The following is a 22,837-nucleotide window of genomic DNA, read 5'->3' as shown; positions in this document are numbered from 1 at the left end:
TAATTGAGTGCTAGTGTGCTAGTGCTAGTGCTAGTTTATTACTTGCCTATACTTTTGAAGGATTTTTTTTTTATCAATAATGTTCAGCAGAGATTTAAAGCGACACCTCTGACTGTGTCCATGTGAGCAGTCTGTACTAGAATCTGTAACTGGAGCTTGACATAAAGAAAACTCTACAGTTCCACACTTCAACTATATATAAATAGTTTTTGTGTGTGTGTGTGTGTGTGTCACCCTTTGGTTTCTGTCTCAATCCAACAGATAAAATATATCCATATTTTCAGCTTGTCATTGTTAGCAGTAATCCCATAATGTCAGTATATATTTATTTTCTTTGGATCTGTATTTTCCGACACCCCTTCTGTTCTGCATTACGACCTGCTCATGAAGCAGTTCCTGGGTCTGTTATTCAACACTCTGTCTTTATTGTCTCAGCTTCCTGTCCTGCCGCCACAGTCTTTTTCAATGACTCATCCACTCAGAGGTGGACACTTTCAAAACACTCATGTTTGGACATTGTGTAGTCTCAAAGAAGGAAAATGAGGACACTGTAAAAAAACATATTTATATGGGTGCAAACCATGTAACACATTGGTACCTTCTTGATTTCCTGCAAGTATCTGGTTTGCTAAGATAATTAAGTCGACAATACTACCTAAAACCCAGGAGACTACAGAGCTAGCATTTACAAGAATCTTGTCATAAAAGTGGGATGTACTGTCTATGTTTGTTTGTAGGTTAAACAGTTCAGACAAATGCTTTCTGTAACAGTAAGAAAACAACAAAAGTATGAAGAACATGAATTGACGTCTGTGTTTGAGATCTGGCAACCGTTAATAAGGATTTATTTTCTTCATGACATGGACCAAATCAGTAGTCAGTTAATTGCCTGATCTACCCCAGCTGGGCGACAACGGCCCACATACGTATACTATCAACCTGCTGCTCATCATTTTGATTCGTTCAAACACCTGACAGTTGAAAAAGCCAGGCCCACTCTTCAGTCTGTTTTGCAGTTCTTGCGTTTACTTTGTGTCCCACTTTCTCTGCACCACTATTGCTAATTTTGAAGTTGGAAATGGATCCTGATTCTCCTTCCTGTTGCCTAGTCCACCGTTCTAATCAGATCCACTGCCTGCCTTCAGTCGGTCTGCCAGGCTGCATACCTCAGTCTCTGGTTTCTCCTCCTCTCCTTCTCCTTGGCTTCATCCGCTCTGGATCATAAACCTAAACTAATGCCCTTTCACCTTAACCAGTTCAAGTATGGACACCAGCAAAAGTTAGGACAGAGGATCTTGCTAAAAAAGTTTTAGCATTGTACTTTTACAGAAAATTCTGACAAAAAAAATGTAGAGTCACAATCTCTCTGTGCTCGCCAAAACTACATTAGCGAATGCTCCGACTTAGCAGTATTTTTCCTGTAAGATCTTTTTGGTCTTCTCCTTGGGGCTGTCCCATTTTTAAAATATGAGTTGTTAAAGCCTACACAGAGATTCAGGTTTGGCAGTAAAAAATAACAAAAAACGTTTTTTCAACATTTTTATAAGGTCTATAAAGTCTAGACACTTTTATCTGAGCGGAAATCGTATTTTTAACTGCCAATTGTCACAGCTTCTAACTGTCTCCCTGCATTTCTCAAATGACCACAGACTGGGCCGCGCTGAGGTTATGTCTGGACCACACGTGGCCCTCAATCCACTATTTTAAAAGGCAGGCTTCACGTTGTTTTTTTTTAAATTATTATTAGACTAAATTGGTTCTAAATGTGTTCCATAGTGGGAGATAAAATGTCAGACTTCATTTGCATTCATTGCCTTCATCACGTACTGTACAGTGCAGCAGAAAGGCCTGACTGAGCTTGTTAGTCATGTGAATGTGTGTAGGAATACAAACAGCAGGGGATGTAAAATAAAATGTCTACGAAAGAACGGAGAGGAAGAGAAAGTGACAAGTAGACAGAAGGAAAAGGAAGAAGGTTGAACAGGAGAGCAACAGAAAAACCCAATTACTGATCTCCCTGTGTGGAGAGACAGTGACAGCTGAGGGTGAGGTTAGTTTAACAGGTTTAAGACAATGTGCGGCTGAAAGATAAACAGTGAGAAAAATATCCTGTGAAAAGAGAGAGGGTTGAGAGTGAGTTACCACTGCCTAGGATTTCCTTGGTGGAGGATTAGTAGGTGGGTACACTGGCTTGGCTGTGCAAACAGGAACAGGGCAGGGTGGAGAGAACATAATATTGATACAGTGTCGTCTCACGAGACAGACAGACTTGTGTATCGGAAGAACATGTTCAGTCTCATTGTGCAAACAGAGAAATATATATAAATATATATATTAAAATAATCTAAAAACCATTTTTAAAAACTTGTCAAATATATATATTAAAATAATCTAAAAAACATTTTTTAAAACTTGAAATACGGCCCTGAATCAAACCGCTTTGATGCCTGTTTTTTCAGCAAACCGCATAAACTCGACATGTTTTGTTTCTTTTCATGAAAAAGTGAACAAAACCGTCAGCTCTGTTCAGCTGTGAAGGTTCAACGCCGCTTGTTTACAGTGATCAAATAGGACGCTGAAGTTGAACCGCTGCAAATGTCCTACCATTGTTGGCTCTTCATCTCTGTTTCCCAAACCCTCTCCCCTCAGTAACAGGCCTGAACACCAGCAGTGTTTGAATGCCAATGAGCATTAACAACTGAGCAGCATGAAGCCCCCCCCCCCTCAAGCCCCTAAAGCCTACAAAGGATTTACATATGTCATTAAATTCATGGAGAAAAAGGGCACAAATGTTGCTTCAAGTGCAAAGTTGGTCCAACAGCAGAGTCGTTTCTTCACGGACTTAACTGGAGGCTGTTTTGAAATGGTGAATTTTAAAAGTAAAATTACAAAGTGCATGGTGGTGCATAACTGAAGTGGGAAGTTTTCATTTGATGCCCTTCAGCCATGTGACCTGACTAAGAGAAGCTGTGGTTGTTGACACCTGTGCTTCATTCATTCAGTCATAAAAACACACTCCAGCCCAGTGAACTCCTGTTGTTGTGTTTTTTTGCCTTCTCAGCGTCAGCCGCTGATCCCCAGCCATTCACCTGGCAGGCCTTTGTTTCCCATAGTGAAGGAGATAATTACAATACCTAGACAAAAACCCACATCAACAGCTAATTCTTAGCAACACAATGCAACAGAGCCCACCCCATTGGCCAGCAGGAAGCCAGGACTTACACCTCAAGGACACAGTCACGGACTATAAATCAGAGACTAACAAAAGTGGGAAACATTTGTGGCTGCCTCCCATGGCTACTGATTCACTTTCACTGAATGGGAATGCTGGGAGGAAAATTTGTCATTATCATTCATTCTTGTTCTGTGTTTTTCTGTCTCAGACTCTTGAGCAGAACTATAAAACAATCCCCTTAAACTCAAGTTATTATTTAAAACAAAATAATAAAAAAAAACTGAGCTTCAGTGAGCTTTAACAGTGTTTTCTACATATCCCTATACAGGATCGACTGAAAAAAATCAATAAAAACTGACAAGCATACAAGAGAAAACATCTGTTTTCACAAGAGCTAGAACCATGACCTTCTTGTTGTAAGGCAAGGGTACTAACCACTCTTTCACCATGCAGCCTTAAAACTCAACAACTGTAGTAAATAATTTTATACAACCAATTAAGGAGGAGTGAATTTCATGTTTAGGTCTGAATGTTAGTGTCCACCAGCTCGCTCCATCACTATACACGTCAGACAGCAGTCTTTTTTTTATTACACCCGCTCTGTAACATATGGATTACCCTCTCAAAACAGAGAAAGAAAAACTCCAAGATCTCATTCCAGCCCATTACACCACAAACAGGTCACTGTGGCAGCGTCAACGGCCTCAAAGTATACTCTGGACGTTCGTCTTATCCACAGGTTTCGCCTGTCGGTTCCCCTCCGTTATTTTTGCCTGTTACAAGTGTCTTAGCTGAGGTGAAGAAAGAAAACACAGGGAACGGATGAAAATAAGTTCAAATATGCACTTGAACAGCCGAGCAAATTCCTCGTAAATTGACTAAAGCAGACAGAAGTTTGATGCTGCGCAGGATAAGTAGGATTTCGAGAAGAAGTACGGACAATTCAGGCAGGTGAGGCGGGATTTGAAATAATAATTTGACAACAATTATGTTGATTAAGTTTATGGAATCTGTGGGTTGTTTCTCTTCTCCCTGTGACTTTAGCACAGTGCCCTCCACTCCTACTGTACTCCACGACTCCTTTTTCTCCATTTTCTACACTCAGTTAAAGACTGTGAGTTATTCACTGTGACCAGACTGCTGGAGTGCAGTAACAAGGTGTGATTTCACGCTACAACGTGGTTATAATATAAATGTACGCGTAGAGAGCATGAGAAAGTGACAGGTTTTTTTATTTCCTTGAACAGTCGTCAAGTCCAAGTTTAAGTTCACAAAGAATATATGTAATGCTGAGGTAGACAGGACTTTACATATTAATCTGATCTCAAATAAAATGGATTAACTTTGATGAAGAGTTTTCCAGTTTATGTTAAATCTTTCATATCATTTTTAGTGTTCTGACACACAGATTAGCAGTGCTACGGTACCAGGTAGTCAAACATTTTTGGCTAAGATAAATGTGTTGTTGTTGTAAAGTTAAGGAGTATTCACTAATTTACACACTTGGACGTGGCACTATTACATTATACCGGTGACTTGGACTGAGTGTTGAGAACCGTGTTGACAGTAGAGGGCAGAGAGATTGCTGCCTGGTTTCTTTTTATCAACTTTTATCAAATGCTCATCATACTAAACATGTATGACTGTTTTCTTAAGAAAAACTGTTGAAGTTTACGCTACATCTTGAAAATACGAGGTCATTTTGTGCCCTTTCATTTGCCAACAGAAACAATGGAAAAACTAACAGAGTCGGCTAATTAGAGCGTGTACGTTTACTGGTGCACCTTGTTAAATTAGAACCACATGGCTGCCGTTCAATTTAGCAGGGAGCTTAAGCTACACAGTCTTGATTGGTCATGCATTCTTATGAAATTACATTGCATAAGGAGAGGGTGCCTTTTATTTTGGTCTTGTATAGACCCAACAGTCATACTGGAGGAGGATTTGGCTCCAAAGTTGTGTTTTATTTTCAATTATACATTTGACAGTGACTGCAGTGCAGTCTGTCTGTCTGGGAGCAGACTGTTCAAATATACGTATAAGTCAACCCGTGTATTTAATGTACAGTATGTGTGTGAAAGAACGCCAGAGCATATATTTAAAGGAACGCTACTGTGTACCATATAACAGATGACTTTGTTTCTATCGCACATGAAAAAATTACTCCAACATTACACCATCATTTTTTTCCTGAGCAATCTGACATCAGTTTATCATGAAGCGAGGGACCTGTGAGGGGCTGCCAACCCACTGATAGCATCCCAAAGTTCTGATACTCTGAAGATGACTTCTGAAATGGGCTAATAATTTTTTACTTCCCTGTGTAGACCAGTCACACACACACACACACACAGCCACATAGCCGTGTGCAGCTATCTAGCAGGGGAGATAAAGGTGGAGTGCAGCATTTTGGCAGTGGCAGCGGTTGTGGATAATTGAGCGCAGATGGTTTTACACAGAATGGCAGATAATGCCAGAGGAAAGTCGAATCAGTGCGTGCCTATACAGCGACAAAATGACAGAGATAATAGCAACTGATTTCTAAAAGAAAAGGGCTGGGGGTTGGAGGGAGCCGGAGCAGGTGATGGATGTGGGAACACAGCAGAGGGCAACAGACAGGCAAGCCGACTTCCACATGGTGCAGCCAACAAGCTCATTTACATTCTTGTGTATTGATGCCCAAAAGGCATGTGATGTTTCATCATGTCATTTAGTTAAACAGCAACTGCTGTTGCTTTAAAAAAAGTTCCTCTCTGCTGCTCATTTCCTCTTCTTTTGGGACAATTACTGAAGCATTAGTTTAAATTTATTTGCGGTAGATTTTTAAGATGTGGGACATTTTAATTAACAAACAAAAATGTCCCAAAAAGTACAGTTTGTGTCATGAAATACACTGATCTTGAACTTCAACTTTGTGTATGTCTTTACGTCCTGTGTTTTGAAATGCAGTTCTGAGAGTCACTGCTATATGCCACTGTCTACAGGCTTCAGAGACTATAATAGTGTATTGCAGATTTCTGGAAAACTCAATCAAAGAATGTTGTTGTTTTATATTCATGCTGCTTGTTTTGCATCAGGGTTTGACACCTGCTTATGGAAGAAAAAAAAACTGTGATGCTGGTTAAAACATGCTTAGCTGACTCCTGTGCGTGTCAAGGCTGCAATGTGTGCATAGTTACATAGTGTGAGAGAACTGAAGGACAGCCACCGGAATACACAGAGAGAGAGAGAGAGAGAGAGAGAGAGGGAGAGAGAGGTTGCATTCAATAGAGCACAATACTTCTTTTCATTCCTTCTTGCTCACGTAATTCTTTGAATAGTAGGTGGGAGGGAAACAGAGAGGGAGAAAGAGACAGAGAGACAAAGAAAAAGACAGAGGGTCAGCTGTCGAGAAAGGGGAGAGAGGACAGTGAAAGCAACGTGACTGCCAGGTTAAACTCCCTCCAGCTATCTCACCTATTCACCTGTCCTGTCTCCCGTGTACCTCTGCATACATCTGGGGAATACAGTGACGTGGTGAGCATCAGATATAAGGGAGCACGGACTGAGCAGCTTCACGCTCTAACAGGGTCACTTCTCCACAGCATTTATTACACTGACAGTTCCAAGCAGTACGTTAAAGTACATGACGTACATGCGACCTACACAGTGAGTTAACACTTAAAACTAGAAGCAACCCTTCATCTCTAGACTGCTGAGAACCTGGAAATAAGACCAGGCTTTTGATACTTTCCAGTGGAGAATGTGTCCAATAAAGTCTCCCTTATATTGGACGCATTTCAGTGGCTTCTCATAAAGTATTAAGTTTCTAATCTCACCAGAAGTCCCAAGGCACAACGGCAACCTGGGCAAAGTTTCACTTCTCTAGTGAGCTGCAGAGATTTCAGCGGCGTCTCACTGCGCACCCTCACTCGTGTATCTGGCCCGTGCGTAGTCGACTCAACTGTTTGCTCAGGTCTCCTCGTATTACTCAAATGCAGCAGGATGTCAACTGCTGTACTCTTTTCCTCTAGTTCCAGCTTCTGTTGAACAACAGCATGACAGCGTTTGTTACTGCAGTGTGCATCATCACTTTTTTCTGTAGTGACATCAACCTTGAATATATTAGCTGACTCACCAGAAAGCTCCTGGAATGTATTGAGAAAAGGAGACGTTATTTTACCGCAGGAAGCATTTGAAAAGATTTATTAATGAGTGCATCGACGTGTGTACCTTTGTGTGTACTAGAAATGGAGAACTTTTGGCTTATTTGGCATTTGTTTATTTATTTATATATTTCTATTTTAGTTGTTATTATTGGAAATGACAGCAGACTCTGTCTAAAAACGAACTGACTCATTGTTGGCTAAATCGTATGATGAGAAGAACTCTGTTCAACAACAGAACAGAAGGTATATCCTTCAGCTGGCACACAGTAAAAAACGAATAAACGTAACACTTATTTTCCAAAGGACCGCTCCCTGTCAAATAAAAAATTGAACTCCATTATGGTCTAATACTATAGCTTGGCATTTGATCCTGCGCATCGGTCCTCTGCCATGGTTCAAGTGTTCATAACCTCTTCAAATCCACTACTACAAGGATTACTAAACAAACGGATGGAAACATGGCACCGGGTTTCGGAATAACATTTCTCTCATTTGTCCACTGAGCTTTGCAGCAGGATGAATTATCATTCCTGTGCCATAGCCTGGTACTTTTTCCACTCAGGAAATACAAGCGAGGAAGGGAAGCATAACAGCCTGTGTCCTACCTGGTACTCCATCACGGCTGTCTAAAAATAATAGGAAATCTATCACGTCTTAAGTGGGCCCCACTGAGTGTGCTGAGCAGAGCGAGCTCCAGAGTCAGACTGACCTGAGCCAGCTGTAGGTGACACCATGACAAACTCTGACAAGCCAAGTCAGTCAATCTTCCTTAAAAAAAAGTAGTCTTCTCTTATTAAGGCCTTTCATGTAAATGTTTGCCTGCTGCACCATGGGAACTGTTCTTGATAATCAAGTGGTAAACCTATTTCATTAAATAAAATACCTTTTAGAACTCCAACCACCTGGCTTGTTGTTGCACGTACAGGAACACATAATCTTTGAAAGAGAGCAGTGCAACTGTGTAATCAGTCAGGCAGGGATGCAGGAAGCCTGGAGGAACCAGCAGTATCAGATAAAAAAGAATGATGAACCCAGGAGAAAATGGACAGACAGCTGTGATGGAGAGATAGGTGAGGAAATGGCAAAGAGCAAGCAGTAGACGAGGAAAGGGGGAGGAAGCAATGCCAGGTGAACACAAGAGAATTTTTTAAACATTAACCGATTAAACAATGTGGGAGACCACTGATACATTAACAGACGGTAACAGGTTTTTAATCATTCAATTTAAGAGAACACTAGATTTTAAGGCCTTGGAGCCTAAGTGTTACCAGAGTCGCAACTAAACTTTAGGCTTTATGGAGAAAATGGGAAAATGTTATCTTTTTTTAACTGCCAGATATATTCCCGGAATCCCAAAATTAGGCCACGACCCAGCATCTGAGAACCACCTACGTGACAATCTAGCCAAGGCAGGACTACACAAGTGTCCACAATCCAGAGACTATCTATCTCTGAGAAAGTGATGTGATGAAACATAGCTTCTGAATCAAAACAAAAATAAAGTTTTCCAAAAATGTACCTCACCGGCACTTATACAAAAACACTCAATATTATGATATGTAAAAACAGTTAACTTGTTGGTTGAATCCCATACATAATAAAAGTGTTACTACTAATATAACTGTCATGTGTAAGTGAGAAGTTTTTTTGGGGCACACCCAGTGGCTGAAAATAGATAACCAGAATCTGGGTAACAACATTCAGAAGAAATGGCCCATCACAGTGCCACATTCTGGACACCAAATGTGGGCCACTTAAATGGTAATTTATTCCTTCAGAGACACCAAATGGCCAATTTTATTATGGCGGTAAAGTCATTAGAGGGTGTTGGTCGGCTAAGGTCAGCTTTTGCAAACATTAGGTAACGATAGGCCTTAGAAAAACGTCAAGGTAGACACATTTAACATATAACTCAAATATAACAACAGTTTTCTGCATATGATGAAAACCAAACCAGTAAGGACTAATATACAGATCTGTGGTTTGTCTCTTGACAAACACTGAATTCTGAAGGGATTATATCATTATTATATCAACAGAGAGAAACCGAAACAAGATGTATTATTTGACTACAAAACTCTGTAATGGAGCTAAAAAATACTATTCTCCAACAAGACCCTACAGGTTTGTGGTTTAAAGGTATATTTACTGCTCTCATTTATGTTTCCCTGGGTGGGTCATTAGTGGAGCTCTGGTCTATATGATCCCCTCCAAGGTGTGGGAGATGATTATAATGATGCGCCTAAAATAGTGGGCATCTATCCGCAGCTGAAAACCAACAACAATATCTTATTTAGAGGCTGTAGGGAATCTCACGTAGAGTAAATACAGTGCGTCTTGTTTTTCTGAGGTAAATGTGAGACTCTAAATAGAAACTTCTGGAACAGGTAATTTACAGTCATACTCAATCACAGATTTGAGGGGGTAACTTGACAACCTAGACAGTGGCGCTGACAGCTGCTTTATCAAAGCCTGTTTTGACAAAACGTCCCAGATGTTATTTTGCAGCATCTGTGTACCAGGCAGTAGGGCAGTGCAGATGAGATCCTGCACATTTGTAAATGTTCAGCGTATACATGCAGTCACATATTCCTACTTTCTTTTCTCTTTGAAAAGTGTATACTGCCATAAGCACTTTGGCAATGGGCACAATCAATACTCCAAACTTTGATGACCCACCTCCACATTTTCCTTGTGTTGTTGAAAGTTGGTATTAGAGCACTTGAAAGGGGCAGCCTGCAGCCCCTAATGAGGCCCTATTGTATTTTACATTCTGTTACTCAATTACTGTGTTGCAAATGTCCAGGGTCATAAGTAAAGATTGATGAGTAGCCAAAAAGGTGGTCATTTAAATCTATGGAACCTTTCAAAGGCTTTCAAAGGTCTGTCATTTGAAAACATTCAAACTAAATCACAACTTCAGTTTATAACAATTGAAACTATTATGTCGTCTTTAAGGCCTGTCAGGCACATCACTGGCTGGCAAAAATAAAATACAATGGACTTTTTTTTTTGTTTATTTTGACAAGAAATGTGAACGCAAGTTAGGCTTGAGGGTAAAAATGTTTACTGGTGAAAAATACACCTGTAGGTGGCAGTGTGTGGCCCAGAACACAAAGAAGAATGGTGGTGAAGGGAGGACAGCTAATTTAGAATGAGGGTGAGAATTCTGTTATTACAAAGTTACAGGTGTACAGCTCCACAGAACAACAGAGCTCTGTGCCATAGTACGCCAACCCTCCCAATGGTCACCACAAAACGCCAGTGATTGTCCAGAGGCCCATCACTAGTCTGGAGAACTCCCACACCACTAACTCTGTCTTTAATTCGATCTTTAAGAGATTTAGATACAACAGTGAAACTAGTTCTATCCTTTTCCTTTAACCCTTGACTTAACTTAACTTGATTGAACTTACATCTCCATGTCCCAATGGAGATGCAAACCAACTTATTACTTGAGGTACAAACAGAACATTGGAGCCAGTATCCCCCTCCAAAAGCCCTCCCACTCAGGGTTTACCACACACTTAGCCACTTTTAATGGCGTACTAATTATATGAAGTCCTCAACAGGATAATCCCGAGTGCTTGCCAACTCAGCCTAAAAAAGGGGGCATCAGTCACTGTGATGGGTAATTACAAATAATGGACAAATAATAGTGTGTGGTGAACAGTGTGTGAAAGTGGCTTAGCCGGGCTCAGTGACAACGTCCTACAGCGATAACAGGTTCTGCATAAATTAAATAAAGAAAGTGACAGCAATTGCTTACAAGAAGACTCTGACTACCTAACACGACGACGCTTGATCTAAATTTGCAGCGATTGCTTTTGTAAAATGCATGAGCAAAGTGACAGAGAAAAATGGCCATTGTTTCTTAATAAGGTATATTACATTTCCATTTGTCTTCATTTGGAGATTTGTTTGAACACAACTCCAATGCTGAAACCTACTGTATCTGTGCCATAAGGACTTAACAAATGTGTACGGCTGTATGTTGGCGCTGTGTCGTGTCAGTGCTTTAAAGCATGAGAGGAAATGAGGTTGAGGAAGAATGTGCTTCAAGGCTGTGACATCCTCTACAGTCAGCATGGATTGTTGGCACAACAAGTTTCAATGCCACAAGTGCAGCACTTGTCACTGCAGACTCGTGCACAAGTTGACCGACCTCAGCCACCTCAGAGAGAAGGGCTCTGTTCTTTCCTGGTCCAGTCCACTACGTTATGTTGCATCAGGTGCTCACTGTTCTGCCCCAGGGGAAGAAAATAAGACTCCTTGTGCCGGAAGGCTGAGCCACTGTGTCTGTTTTACACATTGAGTAGATTTGCTTGTCTTTACAAAAAAAAACCTGTCACATTACGGCAGCCATGTTAGATGTGATCATCGACAGTCATGCAAAAGTAATGTTCTAAATGACAAAGCACTTCAAATCATCAAATTTGTATCAACCCAAGTAGATACTCTGCTAAATTTGGTGGCTCGCTGATAGCCTTCTTGTCTTCTATTGTTTTGTCTACTAAATTAAAGGTAAACTGGAGTGAGCCATGTAATAAAAAGCTAAAAGTACTAATGAGCTGAAAGTATATCAACACCAAACACAGCGGATGAAGAAATACTAATTAAACTTTAACCATAGCTCGACGTAAGTACATTTAAATATACCGACTGGTATTGTTCCTTTAATAACAAGATAGAACACAGAGTTAAATAACCTTTAAATAATCATCCAACTTACACAATTACAGGATTCATGCCACTGTAGACGTGGTAAATTGTAGTAATTGCAATCCCTGTGCAGCTAGTAAAGTAAAACTTAGTCCACAGAACTTTAAATCAAATACCACCACTCCCCTCTCCCCCTTGTTGCTACGCCCCTGAAAATGCTTTGAAAATGAAAGGTGGGGAAGATGGGAAGATAAGACATCAGTATGTCAACATGACTGCAAACTGCCCCCACAGTGAGTGGAGAAAATCTAAACCCTGAGGCAGGCAACGGTGTTGTGGTCTGGGCGGTTTGGGTTTTGAAAAGAAAGGGATTTTAAAAAGTGAACGAATGCATTAATAAATCAATGAAGCGTGTCATAGCACAGATCAAAACCATCAGCGAGGACAACCCTTACTGTGAGCAATGATTCATTGAAGGAATTGTCTGAAGGAAGCGAGGTGAAGTTCAGGCCCTGGAGGCGAAAGGCACTAACTCAAGCATAGCAGCCGGTGTAGAGTTGATAAAGGTCTCCTCCACTGGGACGTTGACTTTTGACCCCTGCTGCACTGCCCTTTAAAGAATACATAGAGAGCGATTCAGGCAGCACTCACACTGACACACACACAAGGACTAGAAACACGAGCCCTTGAAGGAATGCAGCCCCCAACCTTCAGACTGCATAATGCCCTGTGTTGTGACACAGTGACGCTCTGTAAGTCGTTCATCACAGGCTTAGGTAACACTCAGCTAATGATACATATTCTACTCCTGGGATTTCTGTAATGGTTTATTTAAAGACTAAATACCATTTACTCTAACCATCATCTATAGAATCCACAGTATGGTTAGACAGATAAATGTTAAGGCTGAGTATTTAATTAAGTGTCTGACTGTTGCTTTTGTAAGTTTACATATTTTTGTTTTCAGAAACTCAACTGAAACACAGGGTGAACAGAATGGGGACTGACATTTTACAAAACATTTAATTAATTAATTGCCATTCATTTAGATTGAAATTTAAATTTGGCAGTTTTGAAATTTAAGTTCTGAGTCAAGATGTCCTTCCCACCCCATTCATGTTGAGTTTTAGGGCAAACTAGGGCTCTGTTGTGTAGCATGGCAGATCAAGGCCTAACAAATGTTTAATACATTTTTCACCCCTGACCTGATTACAAATCATCATAATTCCATCGACCTATACAGCACTTACATTAGAGGCATTAAAATAAAATTAAAAATGTCACTTGCTTTGCTTTTATACACTGAGCACCTCAAAAAGATGCTTGAACACCCACAACAACCAGAACTTTATTTATAGAGTGCAAGTGACTTTAACTTATTTATAGAGGTTGGCGCTGTGGTGGTGTGTTAAAGTACCAAGACACACTGTGCTGTGTTTCCCGACTGGCTGGCCCCCAACTGTTACCCACTGGCTCCATGTCACTGTGAAGCACTGGGTGGATAAGAAGAGTGATGGAAGTGAACTCCTATCATGTAAACAAGCAATGCATGCACTTAAGAAGAAGAAGAAAAGTTTGCTAGACAATTATTTCCAAAACTAAGAACTCTTAGAATTCTTAGGAATAGCTGGCTTTCAAAATAAAATCCCTTAAGGTCAGATAAAAACAAAACAACAATAGCATTATCTTGATCACCCTCCATTATTCTTTATCAAAAAAAGGGGGACGTCCTATTCTGGTAAAGCTGGTTACATGCTGTTCCTGTTACTGGTCTTCAGAATAGGTGTGGGACCACGGATTATATTACAGTTTAGAACTCAGAAGGAAAACAGAGAGAAAGGCAGGCAGCGAGGCAGAGATTTCCAGCTCTGCGCACTACCTGTAGCCCGTGGCCAGGTTTTCAGTGGGATGCATAATTAATGGGGTGATGTGGGGACACTGGACTCTGGAGAGACTAAGATTAAAAGTGGGAAAACAGGAGGGTAAGTGGAGAGAGTTGGTCGAAACTAAGCTCAAGGCTGGAGATAGAATGAAAAAGTGTGAGAATGATGTGTGTGACAGGAAAATACAATTGGCATATTGTGTGGAGCAACAGTGGAAAAAGGTAATAATTACATGTTAAAACCTGAAAAGTCCTGATTAAAGGGCATCTAGACAAACTCAACAATATACAGGTCTAGGTAAAAAAAATCAGGAATACCTAATAGATGTAATGCCTTTACACTGAAGACGAGTAAATGTTAAATGAAATAAGTTAAAAATGGTTTAATATTATGGTGTCTGTGTCCTTCACATTGTCGTCGTTGTCAAGCCAACCCTCTTTTTTTAAAGAACAAGAACAAGAGAGAACTAAGAGGAAGAAGTAAAAGCAATAAGCAAAATTATGACAAACAAAAAAGGATTGGTCCACCATGTCCTGATTGTCTGCTGAAGACCCGCAAGAGACCATGTGTCCATGCAAGCAAAGAATTTGTTTGATGACATTAAAATGGTCATTAACAATGAAAACCTTCAGACGAGTTCCCTGTATCACAGGAAAGGGCCTTCAAGAAAACAGGAAGGGTTTCATTTGATGAAGTTACCTGTTAACTTCTCACCAAAGCAACTGCCATTCTAAATTCTGAGCAGTATAATGACAGGAGGCATCCATCAAAGTAAGGAATGAATCATCTGAATAATACAATTTACCATATTGCAGTGTGCTTTGAGTCCGAGATAAGAAAGTTATCAATGTTTGCTTGTCCAAGGTTCTCAGTAGAGGGAGCTGAAATCCTCAAACTTCTCTCTGAAACTCACAGTATCCAGAGAATAAGTCACAGACACATAATATCTTTAGTGAGGATTTGATGGGAGGCAAATATATAAAGAATATAAAGAACGGCTCTGTGTCACGATGACACACTGCTGCTGTTGCTGCACTTTATGCTACATGTCATGAATTTTTAGTAGACAGCCCTAAAAGTCAGTAAGTTTTCTGCTGTTGCCATGATTCTCGGCGCTTCCCCGAGAGAAAGCCAGGCCACACACTGCCAGCAACTGTCCTCTGCAACGTCACGTGATCAGAACTACTGCCAGCCAAAATACCACAGACAGAAAACAACCACAGGATAACATTCAACCCCCCTCCCCAAAAAAAAAGAATGTTCTAGTAAAATGGAGCTAAGAATTCAGTAAAAAATAACATTATTATCAGATGTTCAATTGATGGATAAAAAATTTGACATGGAAACCTGTTAAAAGTATTTATTTGTCGTTGATTTCTACAAAATCCACTCAATTCTTATAAATATATGTATGGATATACATATACACTGCATATATACATATATATATACATGTGTGTCCACAGATGGTGCTGATGATGTCAAAAGGAACAACCTGGTCTGCATTTGTTTTAATCCTCCTGGAGCTACCATTCCGACAGGCTATTACAAAACACCACGCTACATTAGGCACCACATCCACAGTGATAGGGATCTCTTCCTGTGTGCGGTGTGCATGTCTCATCAGTATTTATTCATAATAAACTCCAAGTGTGATGTAACTACAGTCTGGCAACAGGCCACACTGACTCTTGATTCATCCTCAAAAGGTTACTGCAGTGTTTACATAGCTGTTGTGTTTTTATGCTAGTTGTGTTTTAGCAACAGTTTTAACCAAAAGCTTGGAACTTCTTCCTGACTTATATCTTATACCTGACTTGGGTCTGGAAAATTGACACTACTTTTAAGGGAAATTGCTTCTTAGTTTTAGGTGACACTGGGTTCACTACTTTGAGCGTTAAGGGAACAGATAATGGCATTTGATTCTCTCTGGTAATGGGAAGAATGGTGAATCAATATTTTATCAACTTCTCAGCCATAGCAGTACATCCTGGTGTGAGGCACCAGCTTTCTCGTAGTAAAGACCAACACATACAACCGTCCAAAACTTAAATGCCCAGAGGATGAGGTAGTTTGTTTCACCACTAAGGTATTCTGCTGATCTGGTTCCTGAGGGCCAGTTTATTTGGATCTGTTCTAAGGCATGCGTTGATGCATGTTCACACATACACACACACCCTTACACCTTCGTCATCTGTAAGTATATATGCCCTGGTCGGGTCATTGGGACGTCATGACTGACGGACCCTTTTATCAGCACTTACTGAGAACAGTGATCTGTAACGACTCCCCTGACAGGGATCATGGGAAGAGTGCGAGAGGAAGGGTGAGGGGGGAAACAGCGGTCATGCAAGCCCTGTGCTACTGGCATGCAGAAAAGTTAACTAAATGAGAGGAGAAGAAGACAGGGGTGGAGGACTGGGCGGCGTGTAGTCCTCTAGATGACGAAAATGTGGAAAATTAAAATGGTTCAGGAAGCCACTAAAAGGAAGTGCTGATGAAGTTACATCTCATTTTATGTTGATGATGCAACGCTGGTGCCTGCAGACAAACCACAGTCTCTCTCTTTTTTAAAAACAAAGGGAGTCTGGCTCATTGTCATTCACACAGTGTTGGATTTATGAAGCGCTGGCATTAGACACAGAAGTGCACACTCAGCTTGTCCCTCATTAGAAGGAGAACAAAAACATATACTTTGTTCATGAGTGAGGAGTCGGTGTGTTTGTGTACACATTAGCCCTTAAAGTCATTCACCAGTGATTACAAAACATCATAAAATGATGGTGTCAGACTGACCAGCATAACTGAGGTGACAAGTCATTGTGGTGACAGCCATTGCAAAGGAGTGCTTAAAAATATTTAGTCAACTTAAAAAAATAAAAAAACAGTATTTGGATATTGCACTAAAATCCACAATAAGGACAAAACAGAGAGTCCAGTTTACCACAGGGTAAAATCCTGTTTTTTATTCTTCAAACATTTACATGTTGTTGCTGTACAAAAATTAGTTACACTGTTCAACAGACAATGGTTACATTGTCTGATTCCTGTCTTCGGGGTAGGTCAGGCATGATTAACAGGGGACAGATTTAGTCAAGCAGGATAGTCAAGCACATGCACTTGCACTAGACATGCTTTGCCATTTTTTGCAGAATAAGGCATAGCATTGTTCTGCTGACATGTCCATGGAGTTCACTGGAAAATGTATCATCTTGGGTCTGGTTGACTCATCACAATACCAGTACAGATGCTGGCTTTTGCACCTTTTTAATCTTTTTATCTTTGCTCATAGAATCAAACTTCCATTTTTTGACAAAAACAAGCAACTCATCCGTCCAAAAAAAATGTCTTCTAGTCCCTCTGGGGTGACTTCAATTTTTCCCCGTGGTTTTATTGTGCCTTTTTATGCACATTTTCAAATTTCAACAAGCATTTTTGATAGAGCAGTGGAAAATGATAAGCAGCAACAATTTTAAAAATGATTCAGAGCCTCAATTGACCTAAGGGGTTAAAGGTCACGGACATTGGGGAGTATATTCTATCCATCTTATCTATTTGTTGACTCCTCTCTTTATTGTATGGCAACGTAAGGCTCCAGATGTGCGTTAATTAACTGGCATTCTTACAGTTATTGCATTTGTAATGTCAATGTCATCATCTTCAGAAGGTGCTGGGTCATTAATGTGCTGCTTCATGGTTTCCTCTTCCTGTGCCTGGACACTGCCACACCAGTGTCCAGGCACAGGAAGAGGAAGCCTTCTTAAGCCTTCCCAATCTTAGGGTGCTTCAAAGATTCACCTAATTTTACAGCTTGTGTTTTTCTGCCGCCAATTCAACAACTGTAATTGGATTCCAAATAAGACCATATAATAGAAGTCTCTTTCTCTAAGGCAAAGCCTGGTTCATGCACTCCTCCCTGCTAACATAATGCTTTGTGGTTTTAATGCAGGTCACGGCGTCATTACTAAGCACTACCATGGCTTGTATAAATAATATCTTTCATGTCAGCCAAATCCCTGTTTATTTATATCATCAACACCCACCTCCACATTTAACACTGATTTGTCTGTGTTTTACACAAACCACATATCCAAAAATGTTTATAGTACGGCACACAAAACACCATAAAATCCCTCTCCCTCAAGCCCACTCTACAATGGGCTTTATTAGTCTCAGTCTGAGGAGGTGAACATATTCTGGGCTGAGGTTGTTCAGATGCCTGTTTGTGAAACGGCGTAATCCTCACGTGGCTTCACCCCGATGTCAGAGAACGATTTGTCTTCATTATCATCTTACAGCTGAAGGAAGCAGATTTGTTCAGGCTCATGGAAACAGCACTGCCTCTCTGTCTGTACATTAAAAAAAAAACAACTTCACTACCTGGACATTTTTCATGTCATGGCAGCACAGGACTCTGAACATTAAGGAGGAAATAGAGCCTTGTATCTCAATAAAAGTCGATTTCCAATTTTACTTGGAAATAGGGACAAAAATGTGACTGATGGCGCTGCTTACAGAGCTGTTAAGTAAGGAGTGCGTTTATGGAGTCATCTTTTGTCAGAAATTCATTTAATGTGGAATTTATGTGACAGAATGCAAATGCTTCAGGTAAATCACATCCGCAAAGCAGTATTTCAGCTCTGAATTGGTGATAAATATAACTTTTTATTCTGTTTTGGATTAAAATTCACAAAGAAAAGCCTTTTTCAGCCACCCAACACCCCCCCGATTTTTTTTTATTATTATGCTTAAGAACGCAATGCAAAAAAAAAAAAAAAACCTGGCATCTAACAACAGTAACACTTACTAACTCTGACACAGACGGATTTTCTTATTCCAATTATAGCTAGATTATAGAAAATCTTTAAAGAAACTTCTGCTTTGGCCACTGCTGAAAAAAAACATGACTGAGCAGGAAACAGGATCACAAGACCAGTGTGTCACAAGTGATGTGTTCCCAAGCGTGATGAAAGTATCAGATTTTACTCCGTATCCCCTTATTCACTCCCACATATTTCTACTTAAAAAAAAAAATACACAACAGCCGAAGGACCACCACGTCTGTAGAGGCAAGACTGCTGCACTTTACTAGGAAAATACACCTCTGATTAAAAACTGAAGGAGGGAACTGTTTTTTCACTAATCACTGCGTCAGAAGAGAAATTGAATATCAACATTAAAGCAGCAGATCACTGCTAATTGCCCTGCAGCTGGCTGCAGACCACATCACAGGTAGGACCTCACAACGGCAGACATGCTTCCCGCCTCTCAGTGTGATGCCCATTACATTTCTGACCACCACGGAGCAATTCATTACACTTGCTACGAGCTCTTACAATGCACGTCCATTTGTATGCATGGTGGTGTGAAGAAGCCATGAAATAAAGCACACAACAGAGAGTTCCAGTCTCAGGAAAATCACCAATCGTAGGATTGGGGGCCCTTCTATCTTTGAATGTAGGAAAGTGATGAAAACAATTTTAGGTGCCCACATTACGTCCCATTCAGACCTGCTATCACTATTCATCTCGAGTGAACCAGAATAATTCCCACAGCTCTCACAGTACAACTTGGCACACCAGGCGTTCGTCTTCATGTGACTGCATCAAATATACGGTGACATAATGAATATTTGCAGGAACAAAAATATATAAAAATAAATGGGTTTCTCAGTGAATCCTAATTCCCACTTTTCAATGGACCTGTCTAAGCCCTTAAAAAAATAACCAAGCGTTAGATGATCGGGCTTGTGTGTAATCACCATTCTGTGGAGGGGTTATTAGTCTGCAGGTCTTTGGTTCTGGCTCAAGGCTTTGTGGTAAAAACCCAAGACCCAAGTGACCCTTCCTGTGTCTGGTTCATCTTCCCTTAAAAATACTTGATTTATCTGTGCTCCACTACAGTACGTAATTATTATTTTTAGGCTTATTCTGCTACAAAGCCATTAATGGGAAAGAATGGCAGTAAGAGGCCTGTTATTTGGGTTAAAACAGAACACTGGTTATCCAGGAAGAAGTCATTAACAAACTGTGTGTGTGTGTGTGTGTGTGCCTGTGTGAGCAAATTGCCAAATTTTAATTACCTGTTTAAGACAATTTATGGCGAAACATAATAATTTTTAACTAAAATGATTTAAGGTTAAAGACAGACACTAACTAGTTATGGTATACATATTCTGCCCTTACAAAACCAGGAGCATGTATCTTTGTGTGTGCATGTGTGTGTTTATGTGTTTGTGTTATGTGTGTTGCAAGGACAAGGAGTCTTCCAGGCCTGTAATTACACCCTGGTGGGACTGCAGCAGATAACAAAGGCCTGAGGATATCAACATTATCAACATTATAGAATGATGAGGAGAAAAAACAAGACGAGAGGAGAGGGGAGGGGTGGAAGAAAAGAGAAAGCGAGGTGAGATAAAAGAGGAGAAGAAAGGAAAAAAGGAAGGAGATATGAGGAGGAGAGGCGTTATCAAAGGGGAGGTTGTGTATGACACTTTATCAAAGACACACTTTCATCAGTGACACTGCTTTTTCATTTCCTGTTTGATTCCTATCACACACATCTACACTACATAAACATGTGTACACAGAGACAAAACATGACTGTTCTTCGTGAGGACAGCCTCACTGCTCACTGCAGTCGACTCCGTGACGTTGTCACAATTCAATTAGAACCACGTAACCAAATATTCATCTATAGAATCAGCATGTAAAGCCCTTTAACTGGGTTATCTTTTTCACAGTGAAATGACAGCAACCACAGTCAGGTTAAACATCAGTTCCACTGACCACTACCGACACACTGACTAGTTTCTTTTGACTCACCATGAACACGGATTAGTTCATTTATCCAGTAAAATCAGCACCGTTACACGTGTGGAATAACAGCAAGTATATCTCAGCCTTTCCTTTGGATAATTTAACAAATTGTCATTACTGTTGAACCAGTTATCATTTATTCCTTTATGTCACTTTGGCAAATCCGGTCTAAACTCTCTGGACGTTCGCTTTGTTGCTGATATCATCTCTGTGCACGTGACCAAAGGAAGTCAAGTGTGACCTGCGATTATCCCTGACTAGTTGACCATTTCTTTTTGGTGACATCACAACGACAAAAACCTCATGGAGGTAACGGACCTTGGAAATGTTGTTCTCTCAGCATTGCAGGGCTCTGTTGCTATGGGGACTAGTTTCTCACTCAGAAAAAAAAAGGAAAAAAAAAGTTAGGAAACATTGTCCTTGAGGCCCACTATTCAACAGTGGACTGGACTGTAATATGCAGAATCCCATTACAGTATACCGCTCATTCTACGACAGTATAGGCTGGATCAGGGCCAGCTTCTCTCAGAAGACAGGAGAACACTAGAAATCTAGATATTACCAAGATTGAAGCAGAATGCAGCAGATTCACTCTATATGTTTACAGCCCGCAGCAGCAGTGCATGTTTGGTACTTTACAAAGGTACCAATCTTAACCAGGAAGTTAAGATTGGTACCGTTTGGACCTCATCTTCTAAAACATTTGGCTATTGGTCCATTTCTAAATCAACTTTATTTTCAGTTTGATGAAAATATGAAAGGTGTTCCTACAAAAGAAACGTGAAGTCAAGAAGTCACTTGATCTGAAAAGTCACGTCAGTAACATACAGTATCTTTGGAAAGTTGAAACAAAACTTGTCAGGACATAAATATGCAGATACTGTACCTGTGTTAACCAAACGCAGAATTTGATTTTTTTTTTTGATTGAAACCAAACTGCGTAGTATAATCGGACACTAATGAAATACCAATTACTATATGTTAAAACCTTAGGTCTCTCACAATAATAGATAATAAAATATTTACTTTCACCACACATTCAAAAACTACCTGTTTTCTTGGTGCTTTACTCTGCAACGTTTGCCTGCAGCAGAGGCAGCACCATCCGTTTCTAATGTAGAGTCTTCATGGCCTCTTTAATATTACATTTTGACGCTTAAAAGTTTAACTACGAATTATCTATTCGAATATTATTACATTTTATGAACAGCTATTACTCACGTCTTTTTTTGTCATTACGAACCCTTTTTGTCTGTTTTTTTTTTTTTTTTTTTTTTTTTAAAGGGACGCTTGAGTGGACCCGGATTTTGGCTGGAGACATACGAACTGATGAACATGTGGGTCCCGTGTTTGCGAACTCTTATTGTGAGGTAACCCACAACTTTCTGCAGAACAACACCAACATCTGTGTGGCTTCATCACATGTTTGAAGTTTCGTTGACCCATGTTACCGTGCTGCAGCCCGGGGGGTCGTCTCCGAAGTCGGTCACACTTACTGGTAATAACTGTGTCTTAATGTTGTTACGACGATGTAGACACTCCAGTGTCCACACGTGGCACACACAAACACCGTGTCTGTACTCGCAGGTAAACACGACCATCAAAGTTGGCCCACAGCACCGCTGCTGTTATGAAGCTAAAAAAGTGCGTTTTATATGCAAAACAGGGCAAATAATAAAGAAAGTCGTGCTGTGTGATTTTTTTTCTCGCCACTGGGATTGCCGTGCACTCACCTGGGAAACCAGGGGGATAAGAGTCTGCTCCACGGAGCGAGTTTTGATTTCCAGACCGGAATCAAAGTTGGTGTTGCCGCACGGAGATGAAGCCATTCCCGCCGAGAGCTCTCTGTCTGCCGCACGAACACTCTTCACACAGCTGCTGCTCCGCCGCTGCAAAACTGCTCCAAGAGTCGCAGATTAACACCGGTCTTTATGTTCTCGGTGGGCTTCACACTCGTTTACTGGCTCCGTCCACAGGCGCGCTTTCAGCCACTGTGGGGTCGGTGGTTGCGCCGCTGCGCCCGCTAATGTCCGTGTAGTTTAGTGAACTACGGTAGGGAGCGGACTGCAGCACACCAGTGTGGGCAACCACACACACACGCGCTCTACAGCTCAGAGTGCACACACACACACACACACTCTCTCTCTCTCT

The 22,837-nt window shown here is 40.7% G+C and overlaps 1 protein-coding gene across 1 annotated transcript in view; it reads right to left on the bottom strand.

The window, feature by feature from the left end:
- The window catches only part of ctnnal1 (catenin (cadherin-associated protein), alpha-like 1), a 44,179-nt gene extending 21,342 nt beyond the window's left edge, over positions 1-22,837 (bottom strand). The window contains exon 1 of the mRNA XM_008331989.3: positions 22,420-22,837. Within this exon, the coding sequence (XP_008330211.1) occupies positions 22,420-22,515 (96 nt within the window). The 5' untranslated portion in view covers positions 22,516-22,837. The remainder of the gene's footprint in view (positions 1-22,419) is intronic.

Source organism: Cynoglossus semilaevis, chromosome 18, assembly GCF_000523025.1.
Source record: "Cynoglossus semilaevis isolate Cse_v1.0 chromosome 18, Cse_v1.0, whole genome shotgun sequence".
Taxonomy (NCBI): Eukaryota; Metazoa; Chordata; class Actinopteri; order Pleuronectiformes; family Cynoglossidae; genus Cynoglossus; species Cynoglossus semilaevis.
The sequence above is the reverse complement of the archived record's forward strand: the minus strand, read 5'-3'. Positions and strand labels throughout refer to the sequence as shown.